This window comes from Rhopilema esculentum, chromosome 4, assembly GCF_057945365.1.
Source record: "Rhopilema esculentum isolate cy_ngs chromosome 4, ASM5794536v1, whole genome shotgun sequence".
Taxonomy (NCBI): domain Eukaryota; kingdom Metazoa; phylum Cnidaria; class Scyphozoa; order Rhizostomeae; family Rhizostomatidae; genus Rhopilema; species Rhopilema esculentum.
In genome coordinates, this window is record NC_142818.1 from 11,083,308 (window position 1) to 11,109,063 (window position 25,756).

At 35.3% G+C, this 25,756-nt stretch overlaps 2 protein-coding genes across 2 annotated transcripts; both read left to right on the forward strand.

The window, feature by feature from the left end:
* The first annotated feature begins 3,246 nt into the window (after window positions 1–3,246).
* LOC135690839 (translin-associated factor X-interacting protein 1) lies at window positions 3,247–19,516 on the forward strand. The gene is made up of 19 exons (XM_065208517.2): window positions 3,247–3,398; window positions 3,869–4,001; window positions 4,941–5,147; window positions 5,727–5,861; window positions 6,663–6,732; window positions 6,964–7,021; window positions 7,418–7,454; window positions 7,869–7,924; window positions 8,827–8,949; window positions 9,504–9,615; window positions 10,160–10,221; window positions 10,664–10,753; window positions 11,238–11,415; window positions 11,645–11,773; window positions 13,794–13,964; window positions 14,643–14,723; window positions 16,054–16,203; window positions 16,547–16,653; window positions 19,059–19,516. The coding sequence occupies exons 1-19, from the start codon at window positions 3,358–3,360 to the stop codon at window positions 19,243–19,245; spliced, it is 2,127 nt and encodes a 708-aa protein (XP_065064589.2). The 5' UTR covers window positions 3,247–3,357; the 3' UTR covers window positions 19,246–19,516.
* A 1,640-nt stretch (window positions 19,517–21,156) lies between these two features.
* On the forward strand, window positions 21,157–25,027 carry LOC135690840 (transmembrane protein 143). Its single transcript, XM_065208518.2, has 4 exons — window positions 21,157–21,666; window positions 22,226–23,021; window positions 23,468–23,635; window positions 24,034–25,027. Exons 1-4 carry the CDS (start codon window positions 21,331–21,333, stop codon window positions 24,282–24,284), a joined length of 1,551 nt encoding a protein of 516 aa, XP_065064590.2. The 5' UTR covers window positions 21,157–21,330; the 3' UTR covers window positions 24,285–25,027.
* Window positions 25,028–25,756: the final 729 nt, after the last annotated feature.

The following is a 25,756-nucleotide window of genomic DNA, read 5'->3' on the forward strand; positions in this document are numbered from 1 at the left end:
GAAGGGACAAAGCAAAAAAAGATGCTAGGCGGAATCCAGTACAATGGCCTCAGGCACGTAAATAATAGGGGGGCGTGGGGGGCGTAACGCCCCCCCAAAGTTTGGAAAATCCAGTTACAGTTGGAAAACGTAACGGTTGACTTGGAATTTTTTTCTTAAGACCAAACTTGTGAATTTTATATTTTAAGAAGTTTTTTTATTTTAATTTATAAAAATTCTAAACATTAAAATTCACAGGCTGAAGCTGACCCATCCAATCGTTTTCTATTGTGAATCCCGTCTCCACTGGGTCCAAATTGCACACTTGCCCCGTTTTCTTTTTCTTTCTTTCTGACGGGAGTTGAATCAAATTACGAACAGGCAAGGTGAACTTACGGATAAGAAACTTGAAACTTACAGTTTGGAATAATAATACCCGCATTGATCAGAAAATATTAGAGTGGGAATTTTTTTAGAAACTACGAGTAGTTAATTCAATAAAAGATTAAGAATCTTTCAGTACTAAAAATTCTCAACGCTTCTTATAAAAAACGAGTTTATGCTAAACTCCCCCTGTTATTTGTTAATGTCCTTGAGTCCTTATCATAAATTCCTATGACAAAACTGCTGTGGAGCAAGAACACATTGCAAAAACTGCAGTAGAAGTATTTGATCAAAGAAGAGTATTTCATCTTTCGAATCAGGCATATGCACAAGTTTGTTCTCAAATCATCATTTCAGTTGTAAAGAATGAAAAGGCATTTGGCCCTCTGAAAAGTTTAAAGGTAGTTTTCTTCGATCAAGAACGAAAATAAAAGGCCCAAATTCTTGGTGCTTCTATATCGTGAAAAAATGTATTTTAGATAAAATTGATCAATTGATCTGAAAGAATACTACTAATCATTAAGTATATCTAATACTGGTTTTGCTTAAATGTTGCTTTACTTCTTACAGTATGTTTAATGTTTGTTTCATGTTAATCAAAATTTAGAGATTTAGGCTTTTATGCTTTAGGCTAATTATTGAGTAAAGATTTGGTAATTATAAAGAAAATAGAACTATGGTGCTCGGGCTATTTACAAATATCAATTTGGTAGGTACAACAGATCTACTGGTCGAATGAAAAATTTATCACTTGAAGTTGGAATTTTCATACTTCCACGCCCCCCCAAAATTAGCAACTTGTTTTCGTCCCTGAATGGCCTCTATATAAGAAACTCAGAAACGAGCTTACAGAGCCCACCAGAAACTCAATACAAGACTATTATTCAGGTTTTATTGAAAGAAATAAAAACAATACAAAACAAATATGGCAAATGGAGACCTTAGGGACGACTTTCGAATGTCGGAATATGGTGGGAAAAAAGAAAAACAATGACTTCTAAGAAAAATACATTGGAAATGTCTAAGGGAAGGAAACCTTAGGGAGGGCTTTCGAATGTAGGAATATGGTGGTAAAAAAGTAAAACAATGTACTACAAGAAAGATACATTGGAAATGTCTAAGGGAAGGAGACCTTAGGGAAGACATTCGAATGTCGGAATTTAGTGGGAATAAGGTAAAACAATTGCGATGAGGAAAGCTAGAATTAAACATTTTTATAGCTTGGAGACCAATTTTGCAATCATCGAAATTTTTCGAGGTTTTTGTTAGAAAAGTCTGGACATGAGTTTTGATGAAATATATCGCTACAAATTTTAAGTTTTTGCTATTTTTTAAAATGATTTTAAATGAACAAAGGTCTTTCAGTCTTTCACTGTGTTTTATGATGTTTTCGGTATTCTTTTCATTATGTGTACTACAATGTGTCAATTTTAAAATCTAGTTTGCATTAAATGCAGTTTTAATTCAACTTATTGCTTAGCGATTCTGTCATCTTTCACCCAGAGATAATTAAGACTGGTAAATGGGGAAAATGAATTTCATATATACCTTTTTGCAACAAATTTAACTGGCTGCTCTAGACACAAAGTGACGTAAATATTGAAATCACAAAAAGACATCACCATTTGGCTGGCATGTCCCCAATACCCAATTCACCCTGTGGTGCATTAACTTCCTGTACCTTCAAAGATTGATAAATGTTCCTCGCTTATGGTGGGTTGACGTATTTTGCATTTGGGCATTCAAAAACTGCCCGTATGCCTGTCTGTCGTACATAAATCGAGAAATTTGAAAGAAAACAGATTTCTTGTTTTTCTGAACAGATTCCCACAGATGTGCTCCAAGTATTGAATTATCAAGTGTGACCTTGCATATCATATAAACCTCAATAAAATTTCTTCATGGTTGATTTCGGGGGATTTTGTGTACGTTGTAAAAAGAACAATTTTGCACTGGGTGGTGAAAAATTTGCCATTCTACAATTGTTTTTCCGGTTGACCTGGATTTTAACTCTCCGCGACTTTACTAATTTTTCATTTCAGGTTATAATATGGAAGATGACAACAGCCATAGCATCTTCTTTCAAAAGAAATTAACAAGCATTAGCCGTAAATATTTTCAAATAATTTTTTTGGCTACGTTAGAATTTTGATATTTTATAATACGGTACAGATTTTTTTTAGCAGACGTTTCATCATCACGCTAACAAATGATCTCTATGAGCCCCCCGTTTTAAGCCCCCTCTTTACCAAGTCCCTTTTCTAATTTGTTCAAGAAAGGGAGCGTAGACAAACACTAGCATCAAGACTCTTACCATAAAATTTTCTGTATGATTTTTCAAATTTCCAAAGTCATGATTTCTAGAGAAAAACTTGTTGGTCCACTACTGCCTTTAGTTTCTATGGCAGCCTTTGCCACTGACACAAAGAAAAATTATTCGGTGTGCCATATTTTTTCTTGGTTGGCCTTGATTTTGACTTTCCACGTCCTCACAATTGGACGACCTTGTTAGAACGATAGAATGAAAACCCTGCGGGAAGAAGTTTTATTGTTAGCTTATGTTTTATTGTTGCTGTTTTTAGCGTATTCAAAAATGTCTCCGTTTTTGGTGTTTACACTGAAAGCGGAGCGTACTCAATATGCACCGTATTCGAAAGTACCGTTTTCATTAGCGTTTTCAAACGACTCCGTTTTCATAGCAAGGTAGTGTTACCGCAAAGCAAAAACGGATTAGTTTGACTCCGTTTTCATGAAAACGGAGTAGTGTAAATAGTGTAAAGACTGGTGCGCGGTGCCTTGTCCTTGCCCCTCTGCGGAGCGGCAAGAATTTTTGCCCTTGACGATGACAGCGCCGCTGTGGCGGAACATGTACCTAGCAACAGGATGACAACTAGTGCCAGTCCACTTGATCTGCGGAGATAAAACTAGGACAAGATCAACTAGCAAAAGTTTGGATAAAAACGAGCTTTTATCGCCTCTTACAATCTGATAAAAATGACAAGTGCAAGGTTACCGTTTATTCCTAAAAGTCCCGGGTAAGTTCAAATCTTTATTATGCATCTCAATCAGAGGTGATGGCCGTTTGAGTCACATCAACAATGCAAATAATTGACTCTAAATTAACGAAATTGCTTGTTTGCTGCAAAAGCAACCTCAAAATGTGAAATTTATCAGCGAGAGAAATTTTCTCATTTTACTAACACCTGGCATACTCTTTGATATGAGGTATTTCGGCTAGTCTCCATTGTTATGTTTATTAAAACTTTATCTAAATTTAAAGTAGCCATTAGTGCTATAATTTCATAACGGTGTTTTGCAGAGAGAAAGTATTAAATTTTTCTGCAACTCGAGAGCTATATTTTACAAAGATTTTCCTACGAATCGGATCAGGAGAATTTCCACCTAGAGACTTTAGCGATGGACTTCAAAACTGAAAGCAATTATCCCCAAATGATCGACTTGACTCTTTTTGTGCAATTAATTTAGTCAGGTCTTTCCTAAACAGGTCTCTGAACATTGTATCAAAGTTGTCAGAGAACCAAGACGGGTCAATGGGAAGGAAGGACGACAAGCAAGCAGTCTTCAAACTAACAAGTACTGGATCGACATATAGGCTTCCAAACCCTAAAAATCTCAAAGTATGTATTCTTACTTTTTCAGTTACCTAGTTCAATTATAAATTCGAAAATTCATTAATTTTTTCTTCAGGTTCAGCAAACATTTTGTGACATTTTAAATTGTTTAAACAGAGTTTGTGAAATTTTAAACAGAGTTAGTCATTCTAATTTTCCTAGAGTGACTAATTCTGTTGAGATCTGTAAACAGTTAAGCTCATTGAACTTCATCAATGTCAAGTTGAAGTCAAAACAAATTTTTAAATGGAAACTTCTTGAGTGTGCAATTTACTGAGAATGAATGCAAACTGCATGTCAAGTATAGTGTTTCCATATACAGTGATGCTCAATGTCAAGACTGTTTTAAATGTCAACTCGGAAAATTAAAACTGCAAATTATGTATAAAAGTTTCTTAGCTTTTTTAAATTTGGGTAGGGTTTTTTCTTAACTTTTGAAAATTTGAGTCTAGGGTTTCTTATAACCTGTTTCTTATGAAAAAAATGTGTGCATATTATCATTAAATGCAGAGAGAAAGAAGATATAAGGGGAGAAAAATAGTATAAACTAAATTAAATGCCAAGTTTTAAGAGTGTTAGCCAAAAATATTTTGGAGGTAAAAGCATTACGGATGAAATCTTGTTGCAAACTGTAGTTGGCCAGTGATCCGGAGGTTAAGAATGGCTGTTCTAAATAGTTCTTCTGAAAAAAAACAAAAATATTTTGTGATGTTATCTCTTGAGGGAAGCCTTTTTAAAAAAGTACAAGAACAAAAGAATGCAAAAATAAGGCATTTATGTGACATGAAATCCGTGGTTGTTTGAATTTTCTCAAAATTGTGCCTTTTGGAGATGCTCCATCCCCACTCTCTATGTTGGCAGGTGACTATGGTGGCTATGCCGCCACTATCAAGGTCAAGGAGACCACTGCAGATTTCTGTTTTTGAATATCAATTTTCCCTCTAGCCATATGTTGATAGTGAGACTGGAGCAATTGATGCCTGGCCTGCCCATGCTGCCAAACAACCACTTGTTAGGCTAACTACTGGGGATCAAAACAGCAAGGAGCCTTCAAAACCTAAATTCTTAGATCGACTTGAAAAGTTTCTCATGAAAGAGCTGAAGGCTTTGGATTGTGCGGATTCCGATAAGCCAAGTGAGAAAAGGCTACAGGTTAGTGTTCTGATTGACAAGGTTTTTTGTAACAAATGATATTCCTCTCCTCTTCTTGTGGAAGCCATGCTCAGGGGGTACTGTAACTAGTCACATGGCTTATATTGCCTTCCATTTGGTTTTGCTATTTGCATCTGAGCTAAAGAGTGAGTTTTGTCAACCATAGCTTTGCATTTGAAAAAAGAAAAATTTTACAGCACACTAAGATTTTTAAGCCTGACACTCCTCAGAGTATAAAAAGTCAGAATATGGTTCTGAAAGAGATTGAAAATATATACCCAGTTGTGGATAAAAAACGTGAGCACATGACTGGTATAGTTGTCCAATCAGTACTGCATTTCTGTTATATCATATTATCACAACTATATCAACTAAATATAGCTACTGTCACTTTTTATTGTCACCTCCATAGCAGAATCTAATAACAAGTCCAACAACAGCACAGGAATTATGTTTTTGGTTGAATTCCTGTAAAAAAATTATTGCTCTAGTCTAATTTGTTGTCTAATTTATAAATCTTGTTGTGGTAGTTCTAATAAATGAGAAGACAATGCTTTAATGATATGCTTTGCATTTCAGGCTTTTAGGGAAGTATTTGAGTATCTGATAAATGACTTCAAAACATACAGACCACTTCTTTCATTGATAAAAAATGAGTATGAAAAGCTGATTGAGCATCAAAGAGAAAAGATAAGAGAGCTAGAACCATTGCAGGTAAGGCATGTTTTAAAACTTCCTCTTCTTCTTCTTACTGGCTCTTCCATCTTAATTCAAGACATTAGCCTTGCCACTGTTTTCTGCCATTCCTTTGGCTCATAATCGTTCTCAGTTAGTTCATCCACTGTTTTATTTGTTGGTTTCAGGTCTTTATTCATTTGTCTGATCCATGTCTGTTTTGGTCTTCCCCGATTACGTTTTAAAACTGCCACTTTTAAATGATCAATTTTATCGAGCTATCTCAAACCATCAAGGCAGAAGAAGGCAATGATATTTACTAGCTGGTACATAGCATCTGGGGTGCTGCAGTGGCCAGTACACCATCAATGTTTTAATCCTTTAAGATGTGATATTGCCAGCTATACCATGCTCTTCCACCAATTAATAAAAGGCATTTACTGCCCCTTCCTTCCTGTCATCGGCAAATCAGAACATGCTATGCTGCTGAAGAATCAAAATCATCTCTCAAAAACTGTTAGGGTCAATATTAGGTTGCTAGAAATAAATGAATATAAGAGATGTTGCTATAGTAATTTAAGCCTTTTCATGTTGTTTACTGTTCAATGGTCTAATGTCCTTTAGATTTTGTTTCCACAAATTATGTTATAAAATTGAGCAACAAATTTGCTGTAACAGAAATTGAGCAACAAAGGCAAAATGAAAGACAAAAGTTCTTTTGCAACTTTTTACCTTTTTGACAATTTTTTAGAAGTTTGGACTACTTCTGATATTTTTACATAGACGATAAAAAGTTTGAAGCTTCCAAATATCAACAAATCTTCTATTAACATTTTTTAGAGCTTAATAGTAACAATATCGGAGCGATGTGACAAAAAGTTGATGTCAATCAAGCAAGATGAATTAGGAGGTAAGATTCTAGCACTTATGCTTATTTAGTTTCACTGAATTATTTGTTTTTCTTTGCCTTTTTCTGTCCCTGAATTTAAATCTAGTTTAAAGTTGATGCCTCCATTTCATATATCTTTCTTAGCAAATATTTTCAAATGGAATAAAATTAAACAGTTCAGACAGCATAATTTATGTTGTAATTTCAAGAACGAGAATTGATTTATTACTTACATTGGCTATCTTTCAACAGAAATTGCAAGTTTGAAAGTAGAAAATGAAGATTTGAAGAAAACTATTGTGAAAATGAGGTGATTTTTTCTTTTTTTATATGGCTATAATGTTTAATGATCAGAAGTACATATTCAAATGTGTATCAATGCCTCCTGTTTTCATGTTTCTGAAAATCCCAAACAATTGGTCAACATTCACAACTTTCTGTTTTTAACTTTGATGCCAAAATATATCACTACCTCTATCCTAGAAATCTAGCATCACAAATGCCTAGAAATCATGTTCCACAATGCCTCTAAGTTTCATTAGAAGGTTGATGCATTTATTCATTTAAACTTAGAAGTAGTGTATCTTGAAAGAAAGTAATTTATAGAAAATGTCTTATGATGCCAGAAAGTGCTTTTTGTTTTGGTAAGTAAATTTATACTCGTAGAATTTTCATTATCTCATTGGAATATTATTGCATTTTCCAGGGGGGATGAAGTAGATTTGAATGAGCAAGTGAAGAAGGTAAATTATTTTATTCCATTTTGGCATAATCAAACGTAGCTTTATCATTTTTATTTGGATAAAAATTACACAAATCTTATCCATAATCCATAATTAACAAAACAACGAATCCTTTGATACCCAGGTTGAGTTTTATTCTCAGTAAATTTGGCGGGGCCCATGCTACAGGGAAGTTTGAGGTATGACCCCCATCTTTGCCAAAATACTTGGATCACCCAAGTTTTTCATGTGAATGTGCCTGTAGATTTCTAATATGGCATTACACCAAAACTTCACGTAAAACAGCGTCAGCAAAAACTTTGCACCACTGAGAGTAAGGCAGGTAAGAAAACATTTTCTTTACTTTACTACCCCAACAGTTCAGAATCTGTACCACAGATCCTGTGATAGTCTCTCATTTCCTTTTTATTTTAGTTGCAAGATGAAATAGCAATTGAATACAGAAAATATAGAGATGAGTGTGATGCAAGGTAAACCGCCATAAAATATTTATTGCTGGTTTCTTAAAGTTGCTGCTAACTTATCTTTTGTGGAGAGCTCCATTATTCTAAGATATGACTATACAGACTTGAATGGGTAAGGCAGGACAAATTATTGTCAGAGCACATAGACAAACGAACAAGCAATTTATGCAAAGGTCTAATACCAGTTTGTAGAGTGCCTGCCAAAAGTACTTAGTAAACCCAGCTATTTACGCTGCATTTGATATCTTTCATTCCTTTTATTAAAAAAAATTGCTACTTCCGCCCCCTTCCCCCTAAAACAATGTTGATGATTTAGAGAAATATCATAGAAAAAGCGCAAAAGAAAGTGCTTCCTAAAATCATAACCCGTTTGATAGTAAACAAACATTGTTCTGTAGGGGAGAGGGGGATGAATGATTTTGACCTTGGAAATTGATGTCAGTGTTCCAAGACTTTTGGCAGGCATTGTACGTGAAAACGTATAGCAGCTGAATGGAAGTTGAGCTTCTAATCGGTTATCATAATTTTTAGAAATGCATGAAAAGGTTTTTCCTTCTTTTTTCTCAATTGTCAATTGCTCTAAAGAGATTCTTATTTGAAAACGTATTCAAGCAAATTTTCGCAGATGAGATCATGGTCAACTTTTACCCGAAGGTTATATTACTTCACAAAAGTCTCGTGCAGAAATCCTTTAGTTTTTGAGGAAAATCTCAAAAAATACCTAAGAATTAAGTTGTTGATAGTAATATGTCTAGAAAAATACCGTACGTTGTTTGGGGAGAGAAATACATCCCCCGCTTATATCGATTCATTATGTTTTTGTAGCCCATGTTGACCTCTTCCTAGTTTTGCATCAACACATGGAGCAATGGTAGCAAAATCGATATTGAAAATGCTTTTTTTTGCAGAAAATTGTTAATTCAAGACTTGAACGATCTTAAATACCAACAAGACGAAGCTAAGAAGGCTCTTCTGGGAAAGCAGGATGAAACTGGCGGTGATGATGTCACTATGCTCAAGATTGCTCTGAAGTATGACGTAATTCATATATTGCTATCATGAAATTTCAATTCTTTCGCGTTAGTTGTATTTCAGTGTTATTATAATCACAAATTATGTTATATATCAGCTTATAATTTTGATTTCCTTGATTCCGTTTTCTAAGCAACTTTTTATAGATAATCATTTTTAAACTGTGTGGCTACAATATTTCTTTGGAAACCCATTCGTTTTTAAAGTGATGGTTCTAACGTTATTTCAACTCAATCCTTCTTTGTGGATCTAGTAATAGTTTAGTTTGTCCTTGGCAAAGAATGTAATTGCTCCGTTTACAATCAAACAAAGTAATTTGAACAAATAGCCTCAAGGCAGAGTTCGATTCAATATTTGAATGCTCGATTCTAGTCATTTTGAAGTGTATCTCCTATGTTGTATGGTGCTAGCCACAATACAACTTTAGATTTAAAATTCGAGCATCTTGCCATTCCTTTAACTTTGCTGTTAGTTAACGCAAATAATGCACTCTTGGATTCGTTTATTGATACTGTTGACGTCAAATATTCTAAAGTCCCCGTGTTTATTTAAGGAAAGCAAGAGAAGATCTCGAAGCAAAGACGCAAAAACTCGCTGAAGTTTTAGCAGATTTTGGTGATGTCGTGCCAAGAAGGGACTTTGAGAGGCTAGATGCACAGTTCAAGGTATTGTGAATTAAAGTCTGATTCTATTTGTTAAGGATGTTCCAATATGAGAGGTTTTGCGCAATGGGGTTAAGGGGGGGGGGGGGGGGGATTTTTACTAGAAAAATCATTACCACGAATTTTTGATTGACTCACATGTATACCAAAAGATTTCAAATTTCATCGCATATGCTTTCATTTTACAGCAAAAATGTTTCTGAGTTAGCATTGAAAATTTCAGATCCATCTCTCTCATTGCAAGGCCGCAAAATCAATAGCAATTCGTAAAATTACTGGACCGGCAGAGAGGCATTACGCCTCGCTCATGTTCTCCTATATCCTTTTTGCTAGTGCGTGATTCAATAGAAAAAATTATCTAGGAAAAGGCTAATTTTGTTGCAAAGAGGATTGCATGAATTTTTGAAGGGCCTGGCCCCAAATTATCTCCTGTGCCAGTTTCAAATATGTCTTCACATCTTTTTACATTTAAGTTAAGGTATTAGCTGAAAGTGTAATTCTTTCTACTCATACTCCTTTTTTTAATTTAAAATCCTCTGATTTCCAGACTCAAACGGAGGAAAAGGAAGATGTTGACAAAAATTACCGGCTACTGATGGACGAACACAGGTTAGTCTCAAGTTCTTATCATTTTATACATTTCTATGCTCAAGTCATATATTTTTGTCATTTTAAACAGTAAAGCGTCTACGATTAAAGCGATTTGTTGGAAAAGCATTGCCACCTTTTTTACTTTCAACCAAAGCAATTTCATGTATTACTGTCCACTATTTCCATACGCTTTTTGCCATTCGCAATATTTTTTGTATATATCAGTCTATTGGGTATTGTGTCAACAATTAAACATCCTTTTGGGAATCGGACGTTGAACTCCCTTGGGATCCTAAAAGAGCACATCTTCTAGTCATGCATACCATTACTCATCTCTTTGGGGACCTAGAGTTATATCCCTTCGAGATGCCAATAGAAAACCTCTTCGATATCTCTATGCTGCTGCCAATTTTTAATGAACTAAGTTGAGGCATAAAAGAATAAAAATTTTTTGATACAGTGCTTTGATAAGTGTACATAAGAAGATTGTGGAACAGAGAGATCATTTGGCACAAGAATGTGAGGAGATGAGACGAAGTGCCACTCCAAGGTATGTGATGTGCACTCTAGAATTCTTTTTCTACTAACTTGATCGACTTGATTCCCTGTTTTGGTGGGAAGTTTTTATTACCATTAAAGAGCTAACACAAAGCAACTTTAAACAACAGTATATTTCACCCATCCCGTTGTCCATAATGCATGTGTCGTGTCTGTTTGCATTAGACAAAAGCTCTAGTTAGGAACAGGCTGGTAAAAGTAGCTTTTGCTCAGCTCAATGTCCTTTCCAAATGCCTTTGTCACATTGACATGATACGCTATATGTAATATGTTGATGGTGTACGACCAGAAAAAGTCCATGGAATTTTCTTTTTTGAATATGGTCTAATATTCTGTCTATAGTCTGGTTGAAATGTTCCTCTTGAAATAATTGCGAGGATAGTGCTATCTGTATTTAGAACAAGAACTTGAACGCGCTTATTGTTTACAGTCAGTTATTTAGATATGTTGCTATGCTCATCCTCTTTTTATCGTAGGCCCGATTGGAATAAATGTGAGAAATACATCGAAGGCGGGGCAGAGAGATGGAAAGAGCTAGCAAAGGACAAAAGCAGTAACGAATTAGTCGATACTCTTTTAGCAGAGATGACAGGCCAAGATATCGCTATCATCCAGGCTGGAGTCGGGGCAGCCAATGAGTTCTTTTCAGGACTGGTAAGCTGTTAGCAGATTCGAATTTCTTTGAAGCTGACTCTCTTACATGCTGAAAATTTCATCCATGCTTGATTCTTTTGTTATTTTTGCAACAATTTCACTCTTTCTTTGAATTTTTAAAAGGCCAACTATTATGACAACGAATATATCTTCATGTCGTCTATTTGTTTTGCTTTACATCCAAAAAAACTGAAGCTTTTTTCAAAATCTGACGTCATTTTAATTACAGGGCACTGGACCAGATGTTCCAAGGTACCTACGATGTGGAGGAGAAGTTGTCAACAGACGAATTGGTAAACGAGATTGTGCCATGCTTATAAAAGATATATGGAAGGAAAGAGTTGAGCATCTTAAAGAGGTATTGTTTGCGTATTTCAATAAAAAGCTTGATTTTTCAAATGAATAAAAAGCTTGAATTTCAGAGACAATGTATTATGGCATCTTTTGTGAGAAAGGCCTGCTGTATTTTTGTCATTTTCTTATGAAGGTTGTAAAATTGTAGCAAATGTTTTTCCAAATTTTTAGCGCCTTTCAGAAGAAATAAAGGACTAGGAATTACATGCAATAATATATTTCTAATATAGTATAATATAATATAATTACATTTATTAATAGTTAAATGTATTTCTTGGATCTCAATTTTGCTGCCAATTTTTCCTAAACTGGTTTTTGTTTTTTTAAAAGCGGTATTGCTCCACGATTAGCATTCATAATTAGTTTTTCGTAAGCCAGTCATTCTTTCTTGCCAAAGTCCTTCTGTTTGAAGATAAAGTGTAGAACGAATATAAGCCTTTGGCATATCAATGTGCGGACAACAAGAATTCAGATTCAAAATTCTTGCCCCATTATCTACACAATTCATTTTCTTCTCAAAGTTATGGCCTATTTGAAGCAAAATTTCATCTAAATAGTTTGACGGTTGAGTCGTTGATACATTCCATTTCTAGCTTGGTACAAATACAATATTTAGGCTGGCAAAACTCACCCTCAACTCGACTGTAAACAAACAACTTAATTATATTAACGTCACTACAAACAACTCCTAAAGAAATACGCTTTATGAGAATGTGCTCGCACAGAAGTGAAAGTTAAACATGTAAGAAATTATCCTGCAGAAAATGTTTGCCTTCGTTTACAGAAAGTTCGTTGATTTCTACTAAAAATACCTTTGCAAATCCTTTCATGTTTATAAATCCTTTAAGCTTTTTCAAAATGCTTTCTGATCCATTCGGTTGACCGCGAAACGATGTCTTCTGATGTCAGGTGTAATTATCACTTCAAGTGGTCACATAAATGCAGCTTTAATTGCACAATCTGTCCTTATATATGACGTTGAAAAACCCCAAATTTGAAACCATGCATGTATTAAGCATTTTTGCATGATGTTAAGAGTTTGATAAATTGAATGATTTTAGAGGATTTCGGGTCTCTAAATCATTTTATATAAATACTATTCATATTTTTTTTGTTAAAAGGGTGATGTATTATTTTATAGAATACATCCGAAAAAGATTTAAGGATGAATTTTATCTTATTATTTCTAACTTAAAATGTCCGAATAAGGGTCCGAAAGAACACGATGAAAAATATATACCCAGTTGTCGATCGAACTAGGCCAATCAGAAAAACGCAAGCACAAGACGTTTTATGCTCCAAGGAGTGTCAGACGAAAAAGCTTTTAGCCAATATGTTATGAAATGTTTTGCTTTTTCCAAAGCCATTTTCAAATTATAAATGCAATAATCATTGTGGTCTTCATCAAAGTCATATTTATTATAAATGTTGCACTTTGTAAGCGGATTGTTAGCAATAATGTTTTGTATCTAGCAAAAGCTTGATACCCCAAAGAATTGTCTGTTCCTCTATCTACAACTCTTCAATTACCAGTTGACCATATTTTCAAACACTCCTGATAACTGTTACAAACAATATGAGTGGTTAAAACACCTTTATATTTTCTGCAAAGTGAAGCAATTAACAAAAGAACCATTCAAATTCGTCTTTCTTCCTCTCACATCTCACATCTTTCTTCCTTTCGACCCACAACTAGATATAAATCTTCACCTTACATTAAGAAATTATCGGACGTTTATGCTGTGAGGAGTGTTAGACAAAAAGTATGTCAGTAGGCATCATTCATGCTATTTTATGCCATCTTTGAATTTTGTGGTACCAAAAACGTATTTGATTAGTGAAACAACGATGAATAGTATTTCCTGGTTTAGTTCTCTTGTCAAATATAATGTTTTCCATCACTATAGCCTGCTCTACTTCTAAACTGCGTATCAATTTTATATTTTTATTTATCTTTGAATAACTCCAATCCCAAAGCTGTATGAGAACAATAGTCACCAAACGATTTTATTGTTGAATTTTAGAGGCCAGAAAAAGAAGTAGAAGATTTCGACGAGTTTGTGTTCAGCGTTTTGAAGCTGAGATTCGGCACAGAAGCTCTAGCATACGAATGGGGTTACAATCTTCACGATGCCTGCTCAAGATACAACCATGAGCCGAGAATTGGGTTGTTTTTCAGCATCCTTGGGGGCGAGGTACTTAAAGACAGCCTTTACCTTTTGTATATACAAGACCGTTTTAGCTTAATCTTTGTACATGTCTATATATCTTGCTTGTCTTGTTATGTCATTCAACCAGCGTCAATGAAGTATTTACACGACCACAAAACAACCTTTCTGATTGCTCTCAAAGAAATCACCATTTTGTTGCCCGAAAATTCCACTCCTAAAATTATATGTTAAGATACATACAAAATTAAACTAGCACCATAATTTTCCTTGTGTAAGAAGGCTTTCAAACTTGCACCATCATGTTCCTCTTCAAAAGAAAAGTTGCCCAGAGAAAAAACAGTACATAGCTATGGCCTACGCTTTCAAAAAAAATTTTAGCCCAGCCTTTGTAAAAATTAGACATATCAGCCTAACGCTGTGGCCTATTATAGTTGTTTGAAGTTTCATGCTCTAGTGTATATTGGTTGGTAAGGATGTCAAAGCATTTTATGCAGTTCCTCTTCTTTAACAAACATTAAGAAATACTATTTCTTGCTAATAGAATTATAAACAGATGTTTCTTTCTGATTGGATGAAGTACTTAGTAATCAGATAAGGAATTGTACTTCAAGGCCATAAGCCAATAAGAATTACTAGAAGAGTAACTTGATTAAATAGAGTTTTAACCAAAGTCACCACTTTTATCACAACCTTGCTATTTAGGCCGATGAAAAGCTATACCATGACCAGCTTTCAACATTTGAAAAACTGGCCAAAGAAATTTCGTCGAAATCAGAGGGCTCGGTAAGTTAACATTTAGTTCAATTTTTGGGCTGTTATGTAATGTATTTTTAAAGCAACTAAGATGGATATTTAGCACTAAAATTTGCGTAGGATCAATCGAATGATGGATTTGATTTTATGATGACTTGACTTTTTGCATGAATATCCAAGTACCATGTTGCTTTTTTATGCAAAAGTTTAACATATTGCAAACGTTGTTTTCTTTTCGTTTTTTAAAATGCAATTGTCTTTTTCGTTTATATGAATATCGGTCAAACGCGACATAGTTGAAACAAATTGCGTCTAAGCTCCGATATTTTTTTAGTTAAATGCCCCGTTTTTATAAATATATTTTTGTATGACAAACCCTAAGAGTCATCTAAAAGGGGATTGTCCCCTAAACAATTTTATTGTCACGAGAAACACCTATTGCCAGAAATTACAAGTAAAATGTATCATAAAAATTCATCTTTTAGATAGAAAGCCAATGTAAGAACTTTTACCCCTGTAATTTCCATATTTACCATTAAAACAAGACCAAAGGACAATCTGATACTTCAAAAAGAAGGTGCCTGGTTAAGGGAATTCACTCTACTGTTAATCTTCTTGAATCCTAGTGTGATTTGACTCGAAATAAGCTTCTCTAAAGAGCCGGTTTTCTTGAGGTTTGACGTGAATTGCTTGAGCTTAATGGCCGTTACCAGATTAGTCAGCAATTTACTTCGATACAGGCATGTGCACATATGCTTATATATATATGGTGATAAATAAAACCAGAGCAACAGAAAACGCTTTGAGATATCTACTTTCTGCTCAGGTCATTCAATTTAATTGTTACGCGTGGTGAGGTCTTCATAGGCGTGGGCAGGTTCAACTCTGATAAACTCCAACGCTCTCAAAACAGCTCAGAAACACCTCTTGATTTCTTAAGCCGATCAATGACTTCACTTTTCAAGGCTTGATCTCTATGTTTTAAACCTTTGGTAAACTATGTTTCAAATCTTTTCCCCTGATACTTAGCGTAGACCTTAAATATCATGGGTTAAGCCTCTTATAATTTAGCAAATAAGACCTCTTTTCTTAGGAACTGTCTGGACAGTGCTTCTAAATTCTTGGGTACATACACAGACAATACGTACCCAGAATGGCTCGATAATAGATAGTTTTTGGACTACAATCTAGGGACACCTGTTGGGGGAAATACCTCAACCCATGAAGGGTTGACACTGGGGTGCAAAATCATAAATCTGTCTGTAGTAGGCAGTAGCTAAATGTCTTTTTTTAGATATTATACGTTTATAAATTCAGCACTTTAATTTTAATAATATGAATTTCATTTGCATCTTTTCAGGATACGATTTCTTTAGAGGATTTAAAGACGACTCTGAAAGGGTACTTTCCGTCAAAGGATGACGAATCCATTGAAACTTTGATAAATGAATCTATTAAAGACAATGAAAATAACACATCAAATTTTCAAATCAAGAACCTATTTGCTGAGGTAATGTGTAAAACTTGTTGCTTTTATACAGCTTTGAATTTACAGAATCTAACCTAAGCCCAGAGAATGGCTAAATGAGAGTGGTTAATTGACGTTTCCCGAATGCTTCTGTTAAGTGGCACATCAAAATTAGGTTTTTCTTGATAACATGGGTAGAACTTTGTTAATGATTATTCATGAAAATTTTATTGGTTGTTTGTTGTTGGTCTGTGATTTGTATGACATTATTCTATTTTAAATGTGTTCATTTTCTTTTACTTTTAAAATTTTTGAGGGCGTATTGAGAAATTTATAAAATGGCATGAGCCCTGCTCGTTATTTATATCCAACATTTATTTCAAAGGACGATGAAGGAAATTATGGAGCATTTTTGAATAAAATCGAGGAACAGGATAAAGCCGAAAGATTTCTATATATTAAAGAACTAGAAGAAAAGCTTGGTGATGAGCCGTAAGTGTACCTATTCGTTGCTTAAATGTGTCCTTTATCATATATCACAATCGCAATCTTTACTGCAGTTACAGCCAAGAGTGCTGTTTTTCTTTATAATGCCTCTAAATTTAGTATTACCCTGTCATCATCAAAATAATTCCGTTATTGAAATTTCTGTAGCTAACAGGAATGACATTTTAACATTTTTTGAACTACTTTGCTGTCAAGATAGCAAGAGATAATAACCAACCAACATTTTGGCGAATTTTCATCAGAACACCTTTTTAATCCTGCGATACATGCTTTTTTACGAACACTTAGGTCTAGTTTCAGACTTTATTATCTAGGTTTCTTAATTTTTCGCATAATATGAACCTCACCTATTTTCTAATGGAGTTAACTGTGCATAGTAGTGTCTGAACACAACCTGTGCTTGAGAAAGTAAATTATGCTATTTTGCTTATCACTTTCTGTTGTCCTGTTGCTATTCTTTATTTTTCAATTTTAGTGGTATTTCTTTCTTGAGATTTGTTGAATCTCAGCCTGCCTTGTTTGTTAGCTATCACTGATGTATGTGTCTTTGTTGTTGTTCATTCTCGTTGCGTTGCGGTATTACTTATTCACTACTGTTTTATTAATTTTTCACCGCAAGTATTCCTTCGAAGTCTGTCGAGCAGCCTGCTATCGTGGCCTCTCCTTTATTCACACACTTGTTTTTTATGTTGTTCTTATTTTTTGGGGAAATCTCAGCCTGATTTTTCTTATAAAAAATCGCGCAGTTGATACAACCTTATACAAAGTATATTTGTTTACGAGCTCTAGTTAATTGTCTGATTAGCTTTTTTAAAAAATTATGTCATTAGCAATGACTTAAGTTAGATTGACAAGGAATATCTCATCATAGCCGAGCAAACTGCATGGCCAAATTTTTGGTTTTAGAAGACTTTGGGAAAAGTTTATGCCTGAAATTTATTTCAAAATAAAAACATTCCCCAGTCGTTTTCTTAGCTATAACAACCGCTTTTTTAAGCAACACGCTTTATAAGAATATCGTGGCTCGACTTGCCAAAGAATAAGAACCTTGCCAAATTGACACGGAGAGGAAACGAGGCTAATGAATTTTTCAGTTTGAGGTGCTTTGAGCACTGTGCTTCGACATTTCGTCAGATTTTGCGCGCCTTCTTCGCCCATAAGATGGGGAATACAAAACTAGATGGAGGAAGTCTTTTATCACAAGTTTATTGATAAATTTAGTGAACAGGCTACAACCTATGATATATTTACTCCAGCGTGATATTAAACGTCTGCGAAATCCCAAACGAGATCGATCCCAAACTGGATCGGTCCAATTTTTCCCGTATAAACAGGGTCTATTAAACACGCCAAGTGTCTGGCTTCTGTTGTGCTTATATAAAGCATTTCTTTTTACGTCAAAACTGAAGTAAAATAGTGCGGAATAACTTTATTTGCACAAATATTAGGTACGTTTACGAATGAAATCTGTATTTCAATGCCATCATTAAACTTGAGTTGCTTTCCTGGATTTTTTATTATTCTAAGAATTAACATGACCTATTTTCAAAAAAGCTTCTGTAAGTTTATTTTTATCTGTTGTCTGTCAGACTAAATTTGCCAGCTATCTTCAGTTTGCTGTGCTTTCGAATTGTTTACTAGCGGCTCTTTTGACTGATTTCGAAGATACAGCTTATTTACTTGTAATTCCCATTTACAAAAAACTCAATAAAATAACACGCATAGCAGGTTTGTCTGGTTCAGACAGACCTGTTTCCTAATGCACTTTTGGCCTTTGCCAGGTAAAGTTTTAAATATTTTTAACGTGTCTAGCAGGTAGCCTTCATAAACATTAAAACTTTCCCGCGAAGTTGAGAAAGATACCGTTCTGGCATTCACATCTAAGCATTTCTAGGCCAGGCTGTTTAAAAAACGTTTTAGAAAATTATCAGCAACTTCACTTAAAAGACTTACCTTTCCCAAGGCAACTTCAAAGTTCTTTAATAGACAAAAATAGTACCATTTTTACTGGGTTAGCAGTTTTAAAATTGTTTTATGATGCTCTTTCAGGCTATTAGTTCCAAATTAAAAAAATTTCAAAATATATATCTCATAAGTTAAGAACTCTACATTGTTTTATTATCCCATAAGTCTGCTGCCTGTTTTTCTCAACAAAGGGTTTTGTTAGTGTGTTTAGATTGGTTTGGGACTTGGCTAGGAGTTTTTGAGCCCACTTTAAACACTTTTCGAATAAGGTCTGTTTTCTAAAAGCAAGTTGGCCCGGTGTTTTTTTATGAGACTACAGTACGATAAAATCCGCAAGCTATTGGCATATTATTCCAATCATCTTTCAAGTTCGTTGAGCTGTTCTTTCAAGCCCTTGCTTATTCTCTATGTTCATTCGTTTTCAGAACACCAAGTTTCGACGAGGTTCGGCAAGCATTTTTAGCGATTAACCCTGGTATCAGCGAAGCGACATGTCAGTTGTACCTGCAGCGTGGCTTCGGACTATCAGCTGATAAACTGAAGGCAAACTTGAAAGTCGAGAAAAATGCATTATTAAAGAACCTGCGTAGCGGCAGTATCCGCCGAGTTTAACGAAAGACTTGTAACTTGTGCTTTTAGCAAATGAAAAAAGGTTGAATTAACTGGTGTAAATATTTGTGAATATGAAGGAATAATTTTTACATTACATCTTTGATTTATGGCTACGTTTTCTGCTCTTCTCGCCATTTTGCAATTCAATCAGTAATCAACATTCCTTTTTGTTTTTTCTCTCAATTATCTATTGCATTTACAGCCTTGTCTATATCTTCTTAAAACCAAAACAGTATATTTTCATACTTTTTAATGGCGGGTTACCTAAACAGGGGCGGACGCAGAGAAAATCATGACCGTGGCACAAGAATAGTGGGGGTCCGGGGGCCTAGCTCCAAGGAAAATTTTTTGGGTGACCACGCCCTCTGGTCCTTCGGAAACGCCCAGTCTGAGCATACAGAGACCGGTATAGCTTTTATACCGAAAACATAGTTACATTCAACGCAAAGCTGTCACCGCTCCTGTCGTTTTATCATTAAACAATACTGGCTCTATGTTTTCAACTTGCAAACAAATAACGATGCAAACTGATGTAGGCTAGTCACTGGACGCACTTAAATAATATACATTTACAAATTTATAAATAATGGCTAGTTCTTACAACTGACAGATCAAATTATCTTTATCTTTAGCCAGATCAAATTCTTGACAAATAAAACTAGGCATACTTTTGCGAAGCTTCGACAGCTCGTCCACGAAAAGTTCCTTCAAAGCTGCATGGTCTCACCCTTTTAATAAATTTTTCAACTATTCTTTGAATATTCATTGCCAAAGCAAGGGGAATCCTTGCAATAAACTCAAATTCGAACTCAATGAAATTCTTGCGTGCTGAATCGTCAGTTTCCTGCAGACCGAACACGTTTTGTTTGTTTTAAAGAGAGACTTATTAGGCACCCAGCAATCACTGGAATCACAACTCGACAGCACATTTTTTAAATATTTGTGCCACGGTGCCACTTAATGAAAGAACATACGGAGCCTCGATGCAATTGATTTCAATACACATTTCTCGGGCCTCAACAGAAGCATACAGAGCCTCGACCGTGGCACAAGAACAAAAGCACAGCCATTTGGTCTCAAAACATATTGTTTAAAAATGTGCGCGCATACTTTTATTTATATCTAGTGTGGCACGATTGTTACTGTCCATATTTGGTAGAGCCAATTATTCTGTGGTTAACAAAAGACAAACGATACGCAAATCCAACATGGCGTACTACTAAATTAACAGCGGAGAGGGGGCTAGGTAGAATAACGCTGGAGCGAAGGGGAAGTGTTAGACAGCAAGGACCATATCGGGATATTTATAACTGTCCATTATTTTCCAAAAATTTAAATTTGGAAATCTGACCGTGGCACGTGCCACCGGTGCCACCGTCTGAATCCGCCCCTGCTAAAAATTTGGACAGTCTTTGTAAAGAATTAAAGAAGAAGTCTGCTTGAACAGGAAACACTGAAAATTGGCCAACCCCAAGGGGTGACGTACAAAGAATCTTGTTAAAACATTAGAACTATTGTAGTGTTATTTGTAAAGTTCACTGGGTTGACATTCCATCGTCACTGTAACTTTGTTTTTTCTAATATGTTTTTAAAGACTGTGCATAAAAATACACTGAAATCTTACTTCTCTTGTCCCACCTAAGGGACAAGTTTTTGGTCTTATCGTTGAAAAGCGATTTAATTACCGCTAAATGAATAGAGTTTTTATCAAAATTTTCTTTAATCGAGATACTCTCGAACCTTTTTGAAAAAAAGACAGTTTTCTTCCGCAAACAATGTTACTATAACAAAAAACTCGGATGATCACTAGACAGAATTTCTTAGTGCCCTTCCGACCTGTACCAATCATCTCTAGGGTGCCAAATGTGGTTGTTGTTGCTGCTGTCACTGTTGTTGTTGTTGTTGTAAATTTCAATGCAAAACATAAGATGATGAAATGGAGGGAGGCGGTAACCACCCAGCCAGTTTATAATCTGATTTCAGAATGTAGTTTTGTCAGCGGATCGGGCATGTTTGTCAGCGAGACGTTTCAGGAGAATTGCTTTTCCAAAGAGCTTCATTTAAGTGAAACTAGACTTGGGAATAATGCTGCTGCAGACACGAGCACTGAGAAAAGGCCTGAAATTCTTGCCTGTTCCAATCAAAACATTTCGGAAAGGTGGTTATCCAGCCCTGCTCCATGTTCACCAGCGACTTTCAGATTCAACAAACGTTGAATTAAAATCAAAGAACGATGCTTCAGCTGACGAAGAGCGCATTCGCCAGCGCTTTATCCCCATGACAAGAAGAACCCTTTGCAGAAAACTCCTGGAACATAACAGTCTGTTTGCTTCAAATGAGCACGGGAAATTCGAAGATTTGGCCACTGGACTAGATTCTGCAATCGCTAGGGGCTTTCATGGCACCCTTGGGGAAATGAAGGTCGGAGTTTTTAAACTGTTGAAAACGATATTATCTAATCTTGAGGTCTAATCTAATAGAGATTGGTTGTTTATGTATAATCTGCCACTCAGAGTCTCGGAGCATCAATAGGGTACAATCTTTTGATAGGAAATAAGCTAAGGGGTGATGTTTGTTCTTGTTAATTGAAATTAGTTCATTGTAGAAAACAAAGTTATGCCACTGAGCCTGGGCCCTGTAAGTAATAAAAACAGGTTGAAGCTTTTCCAACTGCTCCAAGGAGAACAGCATTCAAATGATTGAAATTAAGAAAGTATAATTTTAAATGCCAATGGGCTTCGTTTGGTAGTAGTAGGACACACTTAATCATAATTTAAAACTCTAGACAAGTGGGTTCAAACTTGCAACATTCCAATGTGCCTGGCCTATCTCAGCAATGAATGTAGACTTCTTGTCTTCATAAAGAGGTCAAAGGCTACTGTATACATCAGAGGAAGAGAGATTCACAAGTGATTTTTACCTTGCCTGAAATATGTTTGAAATATTTTTGTTGAAGATAATTGTGAATTTAATCTTTTAGTCACTATATGATCCACTGAACCCAGACAAGGAAACAATGGTCCATGGAAATATCAGTAAAAATGAAAGATTGGACAATGAGTTCTGGCTGCTCCAAAAATTATCAAGGCTTTTAGAGAAGGCACATTTTTCTGAATTATCCAGAGAGCACATAGAGGCAGCCCTTCAAGAACATGCTGTTTTTGAAGGTGTTTTAGTGAGTGTTGATACTGCAAAATATGATGTTCTGAGATTTTGGGCTCTTGGTGAAGATCAGTGGAGTGTTGTGCTTGGTTCTGCAGCTGAAAAGTTTAAGTATTACTCAAAAATCATTATCAGAAAAGCACCAAGAGTTATTCCCAGATACAAGAGAGTGGTTGTTGCTGTAAGGACAAAGTATCAAAATAAATTAATGTTGAAAGCGTTTAAAGATATCCCAACAAACAGTTTGGAATACTTGCTACCAGAGGGAAAGATAAGAATGACAAAGACTGATAAAGGCTTCATTGCTACTACAATATTTATTGCCATGACTAGTGTTGCAATCAAGTTAGTTTCAGCATTGTCAGAATATCACATTGGATATGTGCAGATTGCAGGGCTAGCAACCTTTGTTGTTGCACTCCAGGCATGGAATGCATATAAAAACAAAAGGAATTCTTATCTAATGAGTCTGTCAAGGCTCTTGTACTTCAAGACAGTTGCAAATAACAGGGCCTTATTGGCACTGATTGTTGACAGAGCAGAAGATGAGACATTCAAGGCTTCACTCCTCACATACTCATTCTTAAGGGGACTCTCGGAAGGATCACTTCAATGTAATAATTTTGATAATTTGTTCTTTTGTTTAATTGTCTTTTAAAAACTGTTTCATGTGAAATAATCACATTTTGTATTTAGTCATTTCTATTTCATAAAGCTATTTTAACATAAATTGAATAAAAAAGTGTTCTAAAACTAGAATGTTAGCTATAATGGCTACTTTCTTGAAATTGAACATTTAAAGTTTGTTTTGTGTCACCAGAATCTGCTTATTTAGGTCCCTCTACTTAAAGTCACACTGCTGGTTAGAGTCACATCAAATTTAGGCCCAATTTTTTAAAGATTCAATTTAGGCCCAAGCCAGCCAGTGCATAATTTAAAAAAAACAAAGCCAAAGTTCTGTCAATAGCTTTTACCATCTTTTGGCAAGCAATGAAACAGTTTCATATTTCTATGGTAAATACAGTGATGTGATTCTGTTTTTATTAATCAAACATTTTAGTAAAAAATTCTACTGGTGCTACAACAGAAGCAGGTGTAAGAGCTGATGACTTGAAAAATGCAGTTGAAGATTGGCTTAGAACAAGTTTCAGCTTTGAAGTTGATTTCAGTCCAGAGGAGCCAGTGAAACAGCTTGAAGATCTTGGATTGCTTAAAAGAATAGTGGAAGGTACCTAGATTTGTTTACTAGAGTTACTTGTTGTCATTTTCAAAACATGGTTTCGGTAACTTCTCAAATTGTTCACAAAACATGTCATTTTCAAAACATGGTTTGAGAAACTTCTTAAATTGTTCACAAAACATGTCATTTTCAAAACTTTGTTTCAGTATCTTCTTAAATTGTTCACAAAACATGTCATTTTCAAAACATGGTTTCAGTATCTTCTTAAATTGTTCACAAAACATGTCATTTTCAAAACATGGTTTCCGTATCTTCTTAAATTGTTCACAAAACATGTCATTTTCAAAACATGGTTTCAGAAACTTCTTAAATTGTTCACAAAACATGTCATTTTCAAAACATGGTTTCTGTAACTTCTTAAAATGTTCACAAAACACTTTTTGTAGATGGAGTCGAATTGCTAAATGTTGTTCCGCTAGAAGATGCTCTCAAGAAAGTACCTGTGCCTCCAATGGAAATCGTGATGGAGCGAAAGGAAGATCTAGAGATCGAGGAACTATCACCCGATTTAACATCTGCGTTAGAAGGCCCAAGAGAGCAAGAGAGCGTCAGTTCAAACGAAGGCTGTGAAAAGGGCTGGAAAAAAATTGCGATCTCAATAAGAAAACTTATAAAAGGACAGCGGCTTAGCAGTTGAATAATTACAGCAATCGTGTGGCGTATGATGAAAAATGCTCTTTGTCACAGTGTGCAATGTCTCTGTATTTGTCAAAAGTTGCTAGTTTCTCAGTGAAAATTTAAAGGCTCTCGCGCAACCAGCATGCGTTGCGTTTGCTGTTTTTTAAGCGAAGAGAAATGGGGCTGTATTTTCGTGCAGTTCGATATTAGGCCGGTTTTTAAAATATCTTCGCAAGGCATGCTGGTTGCGCAAGAGCCTTTTAGGTCAAATAAAGTATTCTGGTTGATTTTTGAGGAATAAAGCATATTTTGCTTTATACATACACTTTGTCATTTATCATAGGAAACCTCGCATTTCTCGACTCGATGGAGAAAATTTCTTGTTAGTTAGATGTTACTATTTGTGTATATAATGATTTTCTATTGAATTGAAACCAAAGATATTACCTCTCTGAATTGTTTATTCCAAAGCTTACTTTGAGGAAAATTCCAGCTCCCCGAGTCATCATAATATTTTTATCGTTTTCCACCTACTCAATGTTTTTTGGTTGTAGATTAACTAATTGCAAAACCAACTAGAGTTCAGGTAATGTCTTGTCATATTCTATAACAATACAGCTTCCTGCGTGTGTACAGTCGAACTGTTTCCTTCGAACGAAATGTGATAAGAAAAATAATTAGAAGACAAACATTTCTTTAATGCTTTGTTTGAATCTTCCATCTCCACAGAATTTGATATCAAGCTCCATACTTTGACCACCGGCTCCAAGAAAAGGGCCCAAATCAAGCTTAGAATAAGCTCTGGTTTGACCATTTCTGAGTATTTAGATGTCCAGATTGGAAACATTGCAGTAAACTGAGTCAAAGACCGATACAGCTTCTTGTGGGGGAGGGGGGGGGGCAGCCCTGATAAATAAGTGTAACAACAGCCATATTTTACAAAATATAAGTATTTTACCCATGTTACCTAAGATTCATGGGGGCCAAGGCCCCCTCCGGCCCCCTGGTATCTCGGTTTTTGCGTTGAGTTAGGATTTTGTGATACTTCTTGTGATGGTGGAAGATATAGGTTAGAGTTTAGGACCACCGCGAGGAAACGAAAGTCCTGTTTCAAGGTTTTCTGAGTAAACTGACATAAAGATGTTATTTTATAAAATTTCAAGAACTCAAGCATTGTGAATTTGATTCTGGTCAGATGTGTCAGATTGTTAAGAAACTCAACTCTACAACCAACACTGTGTGATATATTTCTTTCTACTTTTTTTTTCAAAACATGAGCAATTGGGCGTTCCAAGAGATAGAGGCACTGTCTTGTGTATGTCTTAATTATCAAGCGCAATAAAAGCACGTGTGTCCATTTACATATTTGCTTCCATTTTATCTGCCGGAGCTCTGACTTTCAAAGACATAAGAACTGAGAATTTTAACTACCGAAGTGCACGAGTTTTACAATCTGCCCTCTTTTTGGTACCACGGTTCATAAGATTCTAT